Source organism: Harpia harpyja, chromosome 2 (assembly GCF_026419915.1).
Source record: "Harpia harpyja isolate bHarHar1 chromosome 2, bHarHar1 primary haplotype, whole genome shotgun sequence".
In the NCBI taxonomy this organism is placed as follows: domain Eukaryota; kingdom Metazoa; phylum Chordata; class Aves; order Accipitriformes; family Accipitridae; genus Harpia; species Harpia harpyja.
Window position 1 is genome coordinate 58,686,187 of NC_068941.1, and position 16,029 is coordinate 58,702,215.

The 16,029-nt window shown below is 44.7% G+C and overlaps 1 protein-coding gene across 1 annotated transcript in view; it reads right to left on the reverse strand.

The window, feature by feature from the left end:
- Positions 1-4,289: 4,289 nt before the first annotated feature.
- The window catches only part of PAICS (phosphoribosylaminoimidazole carboxylase and phosphoribosylaminoimidazolesuccinocarboxamide synthase), a 43,753-nt gene continuing 32,013 nt past the window's right edge, over positions 4,290-16,029 (reverse strand). Inside the window, exons 11-20 of the mRNA XM_052781013.1 lie at positions 15,043-15,346; positions 13,901-13,949; positions 12,874-13,071; positions 10,103-10,281; positions 9,221-9,400; positions 9,017-9,130; positions 7,633-7,716; positions 7,347-7,527; positions 6,204-6,362; positions 4,290-5,503 (exon numbers count right to left, since the gene is read on the reverse strand). Coding sequence (XP_052636973.1) covers positions 5,337-5,503; positions 6,204-6,362; positions 7,347-7,527; positions 7,633-7,716; positions 9,017-9,130; positions 9,221-9,400; positions 10,103-10,281; positions 12,874-13,071; positions 13,901-13,949; positions 15,043-15,346 — 1,615 coding nt within the window. The 3' untranslated portion in view covers positions 4,290-5,336. The remainder of the gene's footprint in view (positions 5,504-6,203; positions 6,363-7,346; positions 7,528-7,632; positions 7,717-9,016; positions 9,131-9,220; positions 9,401-10,102; positions 10,282-12,873; positions 13,072-13,900; positions 13,950-15,042; positions 15,347-16,029) is intronic.

The window sequence follows — 16,029 nt, forward strand, 5'->3', positions numbered from 1 at the left end:
TTTGTACTTCTAGTTGAGGGGTTTTGTTTTGTCTGGTAAGCAAGATGGAAGAATGTCCTCTATTGGAAGTAACTTTTAAAGCAGACTGAATATGAACCTGTACTAGCTAGGAAGCTGGCCATTTACTAGATGTTTAAGCGTGTTAGAAAAGAAAAGGGATGTACTGGGAAACTGGGGACAGGGAGCTGTTTTGTATTAAGACAAATACAGTCACTTTGCAATCCAAATAGAAATTCTCTGGAGCTTGCCATCTTAAATTGTTTAATTACATTATTATTTGTGAGAGTGTTGGTTCCTTGCGTTCAAGAGCTTTCTGGTCTGTCAGCTAGGGATGTTATCAGCATGAAGAGCTATATGAGGTGCTTGGCAAAGTGGGCTGGCTTCTCCCTGACACTGCTGTAAGGTGGTGGTGGTTGTTTGGGGGTTTTCTTTTTTTCCCTTTTCTTCCTTTTTCTTTTCTTTTTTTTTTTTTTTTTTTTCCCCTCCCCTCTTGCATCAGACCTTACTTAGTTCTGGCTGAGGGCTACCTGCTGGGGCTGCCCCAGCTCATCCCACCTCTTCCCTACACCCATTTATTGGATTTGTTTATCGGGTGTTTCAGCCAATTGTCCCCTGCTGGATGAAACCCCGGTGTTGTGGGAGCTCCCAGCTCCCATGAAAGACAAGCTGTTCTTTCCCGTGGAAAGCTCCGGCCTTGGAAAGACTTGAACTTGATGCTTGATATTCTCAAGCGTCTGTTGAGCTTTTGGCAGCTTGTTTGCTGTACTGTTTTTCTACCAAGATATCCTCCTGTTATCAGGAGGAGGGGAGAGAGAGAAAAGCTGTTATAGCTAATTCTTTTACCAAGTTCCATGCAAATACATCTTAATTCCTTCCTCAAGAAGTTTTGAATTTTGCCTTCCATTGGGAGCAACAAATCTTCTGTCTTCTCCAAGTCTAAGATCTTCTTTACACTCTTCAGGAAGTAAGTCCTTCAGAAAGCTCCCAGTCTAGTTGAACTGATATTTCATAGTCATCATCATTTCCATACCAAAGAAAGACAACAGGATCTGTCTAAGGCCTGCTACAAGACTCCTGAGGCAGAAACCCAAAGCTCTAGAGGCAGCTACAGCATTGCTGTGCTCCAACCCCTGTTGCAGTTATTTAAGGAAACAAATTGAAGCAGTGGGGGGAAAAAAGGGGAAATTAAGGTCTTCCCTTCCTACAGATCTCTGCATGTCTCTGGTGGTTGAAGTAGCAAGGGAGAAATTAAGTTTTGTCCCTTTCACCCAGTAAAGAGGGGATTAAATTGTTTATAACCTGGCTGACTGCTCTAACCCATAGAGTGTGTATTATGTTTTGAGTGAATACTATGCTTTGAGATCCTAGCTGGAGCACTGACTTTGTGTATCCTGATGGGGCTTTGATGAGTAAGAGGCTGTTCTGCCCTGTCAAGATCCAAAATGCTTCTGCAAAAGCACAACAGCAGCTGCTTAAGTGGCTTTGGGTCCTTCTCACTCAAGTAGCCATGGCACAGCAACTCTGACGAGTTCTGAATGCAGACGCTTAAATCTGAAATGGAATAGGGGTTTGGGAACTGGAAACCCAATTCCAGAGGTACTTAAGCTCTGCAGGAAATTTGGGTTTGTGTTTTGGAGTGGTTTTTTTTTTTTTTTTTAAATCAACCCTCTATGTAAAGTTCTCCTCTTGTACATACCTTGAAACAAGTCTTGATTGTTCAGGCAACCTTTACACCTTATTTTTGTCTGAGCCCAGAGATTGAGCATTCTCGTGTGTAAGCTTTTGGAAGTTTTGAACAGGGAAGCGTGCTCTGAAAACGCGTATGACATGCCTGCTGCAATGTGATCCAAACACAGTGCAACAGGCACTTCTGATTTTATTTTAAAACATGGCTCAAGATTTCTAACACTATTTCACAGTTAAGTTGCATTGCTTAAAGAAAGTACTGGGGCTGTGAGAAAAGGTTCAAATGCCCGCTCTAGTGAGGCAACAGTCATCATTTTTATTTGGGTACGAATTACTTTTAATAGCTTTCAAAAATAAAGGCTTCAAAAACAGGGAGTGCCTTAATGCCACCCCCAAGAAGTCTAGATCACATCCTCTCTCAGGCCTTCAGTTCACTTTTTACAGCTCTCCACAGGCAGAGGATATTAAAACCATACCTTTGGTGTCCTGGATAGGTGCTTTAACCTTTGAACTGTGGATGGAGGACAAATCAGTGGGAGCAATGACTAGTTTTCCCCTCATTTTTACCAAATGGGTTTTTTTGGTTTGGGGTTGGCTTTTTTTGGAAACGATGTTATAAAAGCTGAACACCAGGTGCCACTCACCTGTACCTGAAGCAGTGTAGGATGTAAAACAAGTCCTGCCCTCAGCACTTCCCTCTGCTAAGTCTAAACAGCTCCTTGCTGGTATCTTTAAAGAACATAAACTGTTAAGCAGGTAGCTCTGCTAATTAGGACATGATCTAATTCAGGGTCCTATGTTCCACAGCAGGTGCGTAAAAATTAGATTTTTCATTACAGGTATTCCAGCTCAATTTAAAAAATGCAAATAAATTTCAGTAACCTCTCTATGTAGTAGTTTTTGTGAAGATAATAGCACTTTTTAAGAATTTGTTGGGATAGTTTTTAAAATTGGACAAAATAAGCAAGTGCTACAAGAACAATTTCTGGCTGAAAAAATTCTCAGGTTATTGCATCAATGTAATGATTGGAATGCTGAACCACAGGGAAGTATTTTCATTTCACAGCAAAAGCTTTGTGAAGAACTTCCAGCAAAACACCTAAGCAGCTGCTATGCAGCACTTCAGCCTTTACGACAACTATATAAAGTCCTTGCAGATATGATAGACTGCAGGTTTTATCTGCTGATCACAGCAACACACTGTTAATGCTAGCTGCTGTGTCTTAGTACTTCTTTGCAAGGCAACTGCTCAAGCAAGGGTTTGCTTCTGAGAGTTCAGTGCAGACAGCACAAAACACCCCCCCAAACAACTCACCCCATCCAAAAGCTGATGACCATCTCCATGGCAACTAAAGCACTTAGCATGCTCGTGCCCAATGTAAATTGGCACAGTTTTACAAGCAAAGTTAGTATAATCAGGGTGCAAGTAATTTGAGAAAAGTAACTAGAGACAGTACAGAGTATTCTAGGTGTAACGCTCAGACCATTGTCTGTTACTAATTTTTATTGCATGGGTGAAGACTGTACAGAGACAGCAATATAACACAGCGATGCGGGTGGAAAAAGAGACACAAATGGCTGGCTGCAGTTGTCTGTCTCACCATGGTGCTAGGGTAGTCAGGTGACTAATAAGCTTGTCAGGTTGATTACCCATCAGAGCTAACACCAACTGTAGTGTTGGGTAGGGAGGGGAAGAATAGGAAATGACACCTTCACCCCTTGTGTAACTTCACCCTCAGGTTATGCATTGTTATACAGCTGAGCTAGCAGACTGCTGCCACCAGGAGAAAGAAGTGCTGCACTCAACAGGCGTTGGCTCTGGTTCTTGTCCGATTACAAGATACGATCCAATTCACTCACCTAAGCAAACAAAGAGCATGCACTCATCTCTTTTCACCCATTAATTTTTCCTGCTAGTTGAAGTAAGTTCATACCACTATCCTGTTAGGAGAGCTAGCTGACCGCAGGCTTTCAGATGTGCTAGCATTAAGCATGCAAGTGAGTACAAGCTTGGTAAATAGCTTGCTTGCTAAAAAACCAGCATCTTGAGGATCTTCACTTTTAAGTCAGTGCTTCCACAGAGATGGTATGCCACCAAGGAATTTCAACCTCTTTGTCAGCACTAGCCCTCGCTATTATTGATATTTCATGTAGAAATTCATTAGAAAAGCAAACACCCCCCAGACTAAGTAAAGAGTTCTAGTTATTTGCTTTAGCATAAGCTTTGACCAATTAAAAACCCCCTGCACCTAACTCCAGAAGACGGTACTGCTGAGAGCACTGCTTAGAGCTCTTCCACACAACTACACATAAGATGTGGTCCCTTTCTGTGAATGAGAAGGCCAGCAGCAGCATCGTTTAATCCAGTTACTCACACTAAGGGGTAAGCCTAACCTACCACACAACCGTAAAGCAGAACATTAGGAACAAAACAACACAGCTTTAACAGTGGGACACTTAATCAAGGAGTAGAGTATCTTCCAGAAGACTGTCACCTAATACTGTTCTATGCAAGATTATTACCTAACTTAAGGTCCTGAAGTTATGTACCACAGCTAATGGCTAGTTGAGTGTAATTATTCAATAAGTCTCCATGACAAAGCTTTGAATTCAATAGTTTATTTATAATTGTAAAAGCATGTTACATACATTGAGTAATTGCATATTTGTTAGAATCGTACCTACTTAGAAGATTGGTGTGTGCAAAGACAAGACAGCCATGCTTAGATTTCCCCCCAGTAGTTTGTTGCTTTACTATTTATTCCCCCTTCAGTTCAGTAAAATTTCCATAGAAACAGTGAGGAAATATAGATATATAATAGAGTTATTGAAGTGTATGAAGACAGTTTGACAACAGCACACAGGCCCTTTAGAACTACTGAAGGGAGAGATCTGCCTAGTATTTAAAAGACTGGACTAGGCAAGAATTACAGCAAACAGGCAATGAGCCTAGTTACAGTTCACTCCAACCATTTGTATTTATAGCTTGTTATGAACAAGAAAATTGGTGTCAACTTCTATCACATCATTCGAGAAGATATCAATGGGGTATGTATACACACACATATTTAAAAAAAACAAAAACATGTATGTATATACATTTTTTAAATAAGGCAGGTATTTATTTCAGGCTCTTAAAACATTTTTCCAGCCCCTTTTCCTATTAATACAGCATATGTTGCCATTTTATTGCTAAAGAAAGCATACCATCATTGCAAGCAGAACAGCATCAGCACTGACTTTAGTTAGCAGTCCAGTTGAGTTAATAAGGTTCAAGACATACATCATTACTATGGAAGAATATTACTGTTACAGAAATACAGAAGACTAGTTGAATTCTATTTAGATCACACCAAATCATTCTCTTGACATAGTCTGTAGTTAACTGTATACACTAAAAAGCAGAAGAGCACCATTTTGGAGCAACAGAAAGAGATATCTAAAATACTACTTCCCCATCTTTTACTAAGTATTAAAAAAATACACAAGGGAAGGATGAGGACACAGACCTCATCTGCTGCTCTAATAATGCTTTCCTCTGTAAAAAAGGATGCATGACTTTTGAGCTCATCCAGATGTAAATCCTAATATGAATGAATATGCACGCCATTATCTTTGCATAACTAATAAAAGTTACTTGTTAGTACAACTTACAAGGTGCACTCTCGAAGTTTTTTGTCAGCCTGCTTCAAGGAGATCCAGGTGTTTAACATATTTGATCGCAGTTTGGCCCACACCAAATGGTTGTTTAACCCAAATATCTGGGCAGCAAACTGGGCAGCTCCTTCAGGTGACAAAGTAGTAGGACAGCCAAGACCTGCAGAGAAGAGTGTCACTTACCAAAGCATATTTTAATAGTCAAACAAAACACTGCCTCTGAGGAACAACTTAAGACAATGTTTGTCTCAGCCTCCAGGAACCACATGATCTAGTTTTAGAGCTACTGAAGTGTCATGTGTTCCTCTACTTCTAGCATGACTGCTTCGTGGCATTTTAAACCCAAAGCCAGCATACCAAATGACTCTCCTTATACAGAGGGAACAGACTTCTGGTTGCCAAGCATCCATTCAAGTCACTAACAAAGTTAAAAATCATACAGGTAGCAGTGCACTGAAGGAACAGTTAAGAGTTAAGCTCTTACCTACACTGATTGTGGAGAAAGGTATTTTTTGATCTTTGATCATAAGGAAAATGCAGCTCTATAACTGAACAAAATTCAGTTATTTAAATCCCCAATAATACTGACTCAAATTTCAAACTGGAATGCTTAGCAAGGATAAGCCAAGGTTTATATTTCTCTAAACATTACTCCTATGTAATCTTTGCTCTGTCTGTTGGGCTTTTTGCCATCAAGAAGTCAAAGACTGTATGCAAGATATTTCCAAAGACTTAGTTCAGTACTGATCCAGCTATTTTTCTAGTGTTTTGCCATGTGTGTTTGTACACGTATGTACACTAGAACAACAACAAAAATAGAGCTAGGTCAGAAGAAGAGCATAAGTGGAAGATCATCTTACCACTGGGTAGTCTGAGAGAGGACCACACATCCTGAGTACCCCAGTCAGCTGAGAGTGGAGGACAGTTGACAACTGGGTAAGCAGTGTTACCGGACATCACTGGCCCCAAACCGTTGCTTCTGCCAGCTACTGCAACAAACACTGTTGGGATTCCATCTCCTGGTGGGGAGGAAGACATGCAAAAATAAGCAATCCACCTTCACCTTGTTCTTTACCACTTGCTTTTGTGGGAACTTTATTCGAGTCCACAATTCTGTTTGCAGTTATTTTGTCAAGTCCATTACATAGCACTAGAATTTTGTGTCCAAATTCCCTCTTTACAGAAATATCTTCTAAATCTTGCAGCCTTAAATCCCAGCTACTGTTTACCACAACTGAAGTTAGCATGTCTTACTCTGCCTCTGAGGGGAAGTCTCAGTATCTGAGGAATAGGTGCTGCTTAGCTTTGTAGAGAACATAACCATTAAACCTCTGGCATTTTTAAGTGTTCCTCTCCTTAAATCTTACACAGTTCACCTCAGAATAAGTGTTTCTCAACTATGGTTACCACATCTGTAATTTCACTGAGTAGAAAGTATACTCCCACAGAACAAATAGTTCTTATCTCTCCTCTGCTAGGCTATAAACACTTTTGAAGAGATGTCAAGTTTTCTTGGTAAAGATCAGAATTTAAATCAAGTATCTTTTTCTGATGGCATCCAAAATAACAAGCAAGAATATTTTCATGAAACAGACAGGAAAACATGATGGGAGCAACATCTGCCTTGTAAATAACACATAAGGATATTCAGAGTCAGCTAGAGAAACTATCATTCCTCCTTGTTTCAGGCAGGCCAGCATCACCAGCAAGATGCTACAATAAATGTATTAACATGATCAAGGCTTGGGCAAAGTAGTTCTGGTACTGGGATAAAAGCAGAGGTTAGACTTATGGAAGTTGTGGCTGGGCAGTAGGATAATACATTACTCTGTAATTGCTTAGTGCAGTCTATAACCTGTCATTATGTAATTAGCAAGTGTAGAACAGCTTGGTGTTCTGTTTAACAAAAAAAATGGAAGAATCCCACACAAATCCTTAAGTTGCCAAGTCATTCTTGAACATGATACTGTTTGAATCCAAATCAGTAGTTCTTTGGCATTTACCTTCATATTCTGCTTTGATCCTCAGGGTTTCATCTGGCCCTTTGTGAGCAGAGGTCACTCTTAACTCACAAGGAATTCCAAAGGTTGCACATGCCTTTTTTATTTTTTCACAGTGACTGAGGTCAGAAGGAGATCCCATCAACACCACAACTCTACCTTGGCTCTTTGTTTTCAGAAGCAACTAGGGAAAAGAGTAAAGGGGGGGCAAGGGAAAGAAAAGCAGTCAACAGGACTGAAGATATGCAGTTATTGAAGTCTAGATAAGTTGTTCATGAAAAACAGATACCTCCACTCTTTCTGCAACCCATTCGAAGTTTCTCTTAACCATTTGCAGTGCTTCAGGAGTCACTTCTTTCAGGTCCCGGTAGGACTGAAAACAGGAAAAAAATAAATACTGAAGTTACCGTGTTTTGGGTACCCAAAGCACTCGTTTTGCTACCATAACTGATAAGAATATCCCAACTGAAGTATTTATGCAGTTTCTAGCAATTCCACAGGAAGGAGAACAGACATTGGTACAGCTATAGGAAAGAGTGGATATGGAAGCAAGGAAGAGCTATTTAATGAAGAACCATCTCAGTAGATGTAAACAACCTTCTCCATTATAGTTCATGGCCATTTGCAACATGAAAGGCTTTTAGCCACGTGGGTATCAAGGTTTTGGAGGCTCCCCAAAGGGTAGATTTGGGAAAGACATAAAACTTCTTTAAAATTGGATTTGTAATGATGTGATTGCCTGCAGTAGCACTGCACTAGCCAACCTAGGTTCTGCATGATGTTATCATGTACCTTATTTTAAGGAGATGAGCAAAAGCACCGTCAGAGCAATTCACTCAAGCATGCTACTACATAATTCAGGTAAAGTAAGCAGTAGAGCAGTTGTGCTTCCTAATTTAAAAAAGTAATACCTGCCCCCCCCCCTCTGAAATCTTCCCCTGTGGCTTACAGCCACTTTCTCTCACAGGGTCTCCGTTACTAGTCTCAACAACTGTCACAGAAGCTCCATGACAGCAGCATTCCCAAACCAGTTCTTTCATAACTATTCATCTGGTAATTCAGAGATATTTGACAAGCGTAATTGCTACAAGTTTAAATATAGAACAAGTTTTATTTCAAACTTATGTTTGCAGCCCTCATATGTGGACACAGTATGTTAGTAACACTTGGAGACAACTGAATATTGAATTCAGGCTTAACCAAAATAAGTAATGAAGAAAAGAGTTCTCCCTGCAGATCCCTCTTATGTATCACCAGACCTCTGCCAGTAGAGTATACCACTGAATAAACAGAGAAACCTGGGAGGCAGACTTGGGAACCAAAGCTTCTATTGTTCCCACTGATTTGTTGTCCAACTATTTTATTATCTGTACAACAAGTCAGAAATTCTTATTACCTCTGGAAGCTCCACACTTCAGTATAATAGCTCCAGTCAATAGTGCTGTTGGGCTTTCCTACTGAAGATACACAGGCAGAGGATTTTTTTCTACCATAAACCAGATACTCAACTATTTAATGATAACAGGATTGGACATTAGGTAACCTATCAGCTACTCTGTAACAAGATAAGACTATCTAGAAAAAGCCACTTCAAAAGCAGATGTTTAACTGTAGGGTTTACTTTTTTCATTCTCCTTCCCAACTGACTTAGAAGGTAAAGACTGAAACACTACCTGTTTGTCCTTCTGTTGGCTTCTGTCTCCTGATGGCCACAGTCTCCATGAATCATTATCAATAACATCGGCAAGAACAATTTCTTTTGTCAGAATATTAACACCAAATTCAATCTAAAAAGACAATAAGAACCCTATCTTAGGAACTATACAGTGATGTATTTCCTGTCAGAACCAGGATCACAAGAAATCAGATTCTTATACCTTCAGGTCTACCAGAGTGCAGTTTTGGGGCTGCCATGATTTTTCCAGGATCTCAAAAATAGCTTGAGTAGAACGAGCCATAATATCCACTTCAGTCTGGCCAATAGTAAGTCCAGCAAAGCAGAATTTTGCTTCAATTAGCTGCTCCTCAGACCACTGTGGATCATTATTAGCATCATCCTGTTGAGAAAACCAAAACATATACATCATGTAATTTAAGCTTGCTGTAAGAGGAGAATAGCCATCAGAAGATAATACTAGGTTTTGTTTGCTTGTTTTTCGAAAAACCAAATAGAGGCTTCAAACTAGTATTTTATGATTAGCACTAAAAAAAAATGCGACAGCATCACTGAGAACACTTGCTGTAACACCTGAACATCTTTAAAAGCACCTCAAGTTTGGACAGTGCCACAAGAGTGACAGGGTACACTACAAACAACACTTTAGGTCACAGTTCACAAGACCCTTCTTTCAGGACACATTCCCAAAGAAGTTCAGAATCCTAAACGACTAGCTAGCTGCTCACCATGCAAGTACTGTTTAATTTCTTCAAATATATCAACATATCCATTTCAACTGACATGTTAGGCTTATACGTAAAAAGTCCTTATGCCTTATAGATAAAACATTTTCCTATTTTATGTGTAGTTTGGCTTGTTACTCTTTGATGGCCCTGTAAGCCAGTATTACATTATATGCACTTTAGACAAAACAGCTGTTGGACAAGAATGCAAGAAAACATTAGGATGGCAAAACTGCCAATACTAAGAGGATTGGTCAGCCCCTAGCACTACTTGCTTTACTTCTCAGCATTTTAAAGGAGATAATACAGAGTTCTAGCTCTGTTTAAATTTGATTAACATCACAGGAAAGGAAACTTACCTTGTAAAACATCTCAATTTTGGGTGGGTAAAACTTATATCCTTCTTTGACACCAGGGTTTCTTTTGAGGAAGGAGCCAGTAGCAATTCTTCTGCACACCCATTCAATTGGGATCATTTCACAGTGAGCTGCTATGAATGCTGTGTCACTCTGTTTCCTGACAAAAGCTGTTTTGATTCCTAAATATAAAGATGGCAGCTTAGTTCCATTACTAGGCACAGTCCACAGTTGAAACAAGAGTCACAAATGTCTTTAAGTACAACTGAATCTTGTTCTTCTCTGGACTTAAGGGACACACTGAATCTCTTCAGGGTATTGTAAGCCCATTCTAGCCTTGCAAAAGGCAATCAACACGGTTATCTTCCACAACTCGTTAGTTTTGCCATTTTTATCATAAAATGCTCACTCGTAGCTCACAACCTTATGTTCTGATCAGAAATCCTATTCTTGCAAATAAATTTTTTTCACAGAGCTTTAAAAAAAAAAAAAAATCTATCCCTCACAACGGGTTGTTTTTAAACAAAAGTTAGCAGCAACCAAATACCCAGCTATGCTCTCTGGTGGAAGATCCATCACACGTGGAACAGTAATTGGAGACTTTCAAAGGAGTTAGGGAGCACAGTGGTCTTTACTACTTTGTTTAATAAAGGAGAATGGAGCAGGGAACAGAACAACTTAGTCCTCCCTTCCATTACAAACTAACATTTAGGGCACTAGATCTCAGTGATTTGTTAGGCAAAAGACATTAAGACTCAGAAAAGCGTGTGCACAGACCCAAGCCTTCTGCCGCAAGTCAACCTTCTCACATAGCTCTAACATGATCCCGTATTAAACGGGGATAGCCAACACATGCAGATAGGCACTGTAAGTGCCAAATGGCTCTTTTTGCAATTTCACTCTTGAGGAAAGTCCCACCTTTCTCCCCCCAGGGCAAGACAACTGCCAAGCCTAATTGGCATTTGCCAGAAACAGAAGACAAAGGAGCTGCATCCAGTCAAACCAAGAAGTAGCTCTATTCCATTCCAGTTCCAGAGCCATAAAGGAAGAATTAAAGCCTAAAAATATAGTATTGACATTGACCCTTCAGATTTTGTTGCATTGCCCTCAAGGGCAGAATGATTTAAATAATCAACTGCACATTAAGTCACTTCTAAATGCAGGCATTAAGGCCCCTGCATGGTTTACTACTACATTTTTCATCAGTGCAGATGCGTGTTTTCGAAGGGCTGACATTAGCTCTATTATAAAAGGGAGAAAAACTTTAACAGAACTTTGTAAATCATCACTTTTGAAGAAGTAGGTTAAGAAGAGTTGCGCAAAGCAAACCAAACTACTTCTACGATAAGGCATTCACATTATCTGCGATTTATGCCAGTCAAATAAGCAAACTGGAGAAGAATGCTGAAAGTTCTTTTGTTGCTTTAAAACGGAGCTGCAGTTTACTCTGCGTATTTTTCCACAGCACCTGAAGTTACTGAGTACAAGCCATTTAAGGATCTTTGAGAGGTCTACAGCATGGCTTCTTCACATTTAAAGTTCGTATCTGTAGAATATTAAGTATTGTGATTGTTATCTTAACTATTGCCATTTAAAAATTAGGCAAAACATCTCATTGAAACTGGTAGTTTTAATCAACTGCAAATATAGGTTTCCCAAGAAAGCCAGTGACTGAGGATTATACTGAATGACTTCATGTATCTTTGTCTCAGCCCATATTTTAAGAACTACTTGCACAAAAATTAAGGTAGATACAACTCTACAGAAACCATCTTCCTCTTCCCCACACGTGAAACACGCTAGGACTCTACTGTTTGACTGTCTGAGAACTATTACTACACCTTGTAACAGATAATACAACTTCTAGAGTAACTCAGCTAGTACTTCAAGCAATCTTTGTGCGAATGCTTCAAAGTGCACTGAGCATGCAGCTGTAAGTGGTCTTAATGAAGTTTACTGGTGCCTGTGTTATAGTACTGTTTGCAGACTCAAGTTAGAAACCCACCAGCACGAATTCCTCTTTGCAACTTGCAAGCTTCTGAGTCGAAGACACTTCAAAATGCTTTCTCAAAGCAAAGATACTGGCTCCACTTCTGGAAGTGTGGTGCAAAACTTACTTGAAGTGACTCAAGTTAGTTACATGTTGCATGAAAGCTCGCTTCTAGCATCAGAAATATTTTGAGTCTTAAAATAAACATTAAGTTCCCAATACATTCAATACAGACCAATACATGCATTTGCAATATAGTCCTCATAAGTGTTTAAGTACAAAGCATACAGAAACTTTACATTAATATAGCACACTGAGAGGGGAAAAGAAAAAAAAAGATACTCTAATTTTATCTTTTAACATTTAGACACAAATTTCACACAGCTTAGACATAGTCTGGTAGTGCCACTAGCTAGCAGTGTCTTCTCTGCAGGCAGATGTAGTAAGAAAGGCGAGATGCATCCAGTCTGGTATTACAGGCAAGTGGGCGTAGGGGTAGGGAAGAACTGACAAAAGTAGAGGGCAGGATCAGAGGTGTGTCCAAACAAGCAGTGTTATCTGCTACTAGAAGATTACTTCAGATAGTCTCATGTTCCAAATGAACAAGTCGCCCACCCAGCTCTGTAGTACCAGAGGGAAAAGTGTAACTGAAAACTAATAGAAAAGACACTCAAAAAACCCATCAGAGCTTCAAGGCAGGATAAACCAACGTATACATAAACAATACTGTTTAGTAACAACATCTGTAACACACAGGGATGTACTCTACCTTTGAAATACTTACCGGCTTCTTGAAGCAACTGAAACACACAGCTAGTTGTTGTATTGGAAATGGCAGCCTTCCCTTCCATTCGGTCCTTCCTGGCTGCATTTCCCGCTGTTATTTGGTCTTTCGACTGCATGAGAACACATCCTGGCATATCTGGCAGCTCGTACACTTCTTTCGTTTTACCTTCATTAACTTTTTTACCAAGTTTCAGGTCTAGAGAAATAAATTAAAAAAAAAAAAGTTTCAGTTTGAAAGGAATTTTTTACTTCTGCATGTAAGCCCACCAGGTTCGCACACTTTATCAGTTGCCGGCCAAGCGAGACCCAGCAGGACCCCACGCTGCAGTCGGTGACCATGAAGAGCAGGCTAATCCCCCAATCTACAGGGCAATTTGGTCAGGTTTCCCTCCGAGCAGCGAGGGCAAAAGCAACAGCTCAAAGCTCCTGCCCACGGGGCTCCGGCCCCAGGAGGGATGCGCCCGTTAAAGGCGGCCGGGCGGCTGCTCCGCTCCTTCGGCGACGCTCTCCCCACACCAGCGCGGGGTTCGGAAGTGCCCTCTGAGGCGGTGCCGGCAGGAGCCGTGCCGATTTCACCCATGTGTTGCTTTTTTTTCTTCTTTTTTTTTTTTTTTTAAGTTTTTTAACTTCGGGACAAACCCGAAGCTCAGAGAGCCAAGCGGCAGCCGCCCGGAGCATCCTCCTCCGCCCGCAGCGGGTGAGGCTCGAAGCGTTCACCTGCCCCTCGCCGCCTCTCCCGCGGGGCGAGGGGGGGCAGGCGTGCCCGCCCCAGGCTGGAGCGCGGCCACCCACACAAAAACCCAACAAAATTAAAAACTTTGCGGGGAAAAAAAAAAAAGTTCACTCCCAAGCACCGACACCCCGAGCCCGGCTGAGCGGGCACCGGCCCCTCGGGAGCGGCGTGTGTGTTCCCCCCCCCCCCCGCCGTTACCGGCTCCCCACGGCGCTCAAAGGCCGCGGCGCGCGGGCCGCCCCCTCGCGGCTTGCCCTGCCGGTGGGGGGGAGGGGGGGGGGCAGGCGGTTACCTGATGCTGTGGGGGCCATGGCTACGGCGGCGGGAGCGGGAGCAGGCACCTAGGGCACAGAAGAGAGGCTTCAGCGCACGCCGCCGGGCCCCGCCGCCGGGGTAAGAAGGGGTCGGCGGAAGGGGCGGGCAGGCGGGGCAGCGGGCAGCGGCGCCGCCCGCCAATCGCCGCCCAACGCGGCGGGGGCGGCCCGCGCCCCTCTCCGCCCCGCCAAGCCCCCCGAGCGAACCCCAGCCGGCCGTCGTCCCTCCCTCCCCCCCTTCCCCGCCACCCCCCGTGCAAACACGGCCCCGGCCCCACGCCCCGGCCAATGCCGGCGCCGCGCCGCGCCCGGCCCCCCGCCCCACGGGCAAACACCTCCCCCCCCCCCGGGGGGGGGCAGCGGGTCCGGGGTCGCGGGCCAGACTGTCAGCGGGGGGGAAAGGGGGGGCGGGCGAGGCGGCGGTGTGGGGGCCGGGGGCGCCCCCCCGTATGTAAATGAGGGAGGCCGCGCCGGCAGGCTACCGGCGGCCCCGCGCGGCGCGGCGCTGTTGGCTGCGCGCGGCGCCGGCAGTGAGCGCACGGGAGCTGCCACAGCGGGACCGGGACCGGGACCGGGGCCGGGGCCGCCCGCCGGGGCCGGGGCCGCCACGTGCCGCCCGCGCCATGGAGCTGGAGGAGCTGGGCATCCGGGAGGAGTGCGGCGTGTTCGGCTGCATCGCCTCCGGCGTGTGGCCCACGGAGCTGGACGTGCCCCATGTGATCACGCTGGGGCTGGTGGGGCTGCAGCACAGGTAAGGGGGCGGGGGGCACGGCGGTCGGGGGCGGGCTGGACGGGGCTGCCGTCCGAGACCGGCTTCTCCGGGCCGGGCCGGGCCGGGCCGGGCCGCGGCGGCTGCCCCCGGGGGTGGTCGCGGCCCCGCGCCGGCACGTGCAGCCGGGAGGGCCCCGGCTCGCCGGCGGCGGCGGAGGGAGGAGCGGGCTGGGAGGGGAGGGGAGCGGCCAGGGCGGGGGGGGTGCTGCCCGCTCGGGCGCGTCCCGTCCCTTTCTCCCGCTCCGCGCCGGCGGAGCATCCCGGTGGCGAAACGCAAGGAACGCCCCGCCGCCTCCCGCCCTCCCGGGCCGGTCCCGCCGAAGGAGCAGCGCTCGGACGTGCTGTGCACCTCGGCTGCATCTCCCTGAAGGCGCATCCGCCCCCGGCGCCGCCCGCCGCCGGGGGTCCGCGCCGCCGGCCCGGGCGTGCGAACGGCCCCGCGCTGCCCGCCGGCCTCCGTGCGCGGAGCCCGCGGCGTGGCCGCACAGGCGGGCGTTGGGTATGCGCCCCGCCGCCCCGTCCCGGGCACCCAGCCCCGCCGCCGCGGTGTCACACGGGCGCTGACCTCCCGCCGGCGTCGCGGCGAGGCCCGGCCGTCATTCTCGGCGTTACTCGAGATGCTTATGTTAAAGGGTAACGCGCACGCATCGGGACTGCCGAAAAGGAGTGGTCCTTAAGCGGTTTTAGGCTCCTGCTAGGCACGGCCGTTTAGATTCCTCACCACGATACAGTAAAACTTCTTTCCTACCCGACACGTCTACGGCGACGTAACACGGACTAGATTCACTGTGAAACATGTGGATGCAGAGCTGCAAAATGAAGGTTGGGTTCTGCCTCCGTTTGGTATTCAAAGTAATAATGTTATGCACTGACGTACACGAATCATTTTTTCAGTGGTGCCAGAAAGGTATATCCTCCGTGTGGGAACACACGCACAGCCAAACACGCTAGGCTTCTGTAGCACAAACACCTATATACTGTGCTTAACTTTCCATTTGCGAAAAGTGGGCTAAATAACCACATTCCTGACAGCCTGGGGAGGTGGGCTTCTCTAAGTACACACACGCTGAACAGATAAAATGGCATGTTCTTTGCATATTTGAGGTTGCAGACACGTAAAGGTTACTCTGAAATTCTTTTGGACCAGCAACAGAAAATTGTTTACGTTGAGACTTTCTGTTTATTACAGCTGAGTTTCACATACTTTTACTGGTAAAATGCTGCATCCCTACATGACTCTCATATACTAATAATTCTCTTTGGTTTGCAGGTGTATCATTCATAAACTATATATATTTGCCAGTGTCCATCAAAAAACGTTTTTATTGGGAGTGAC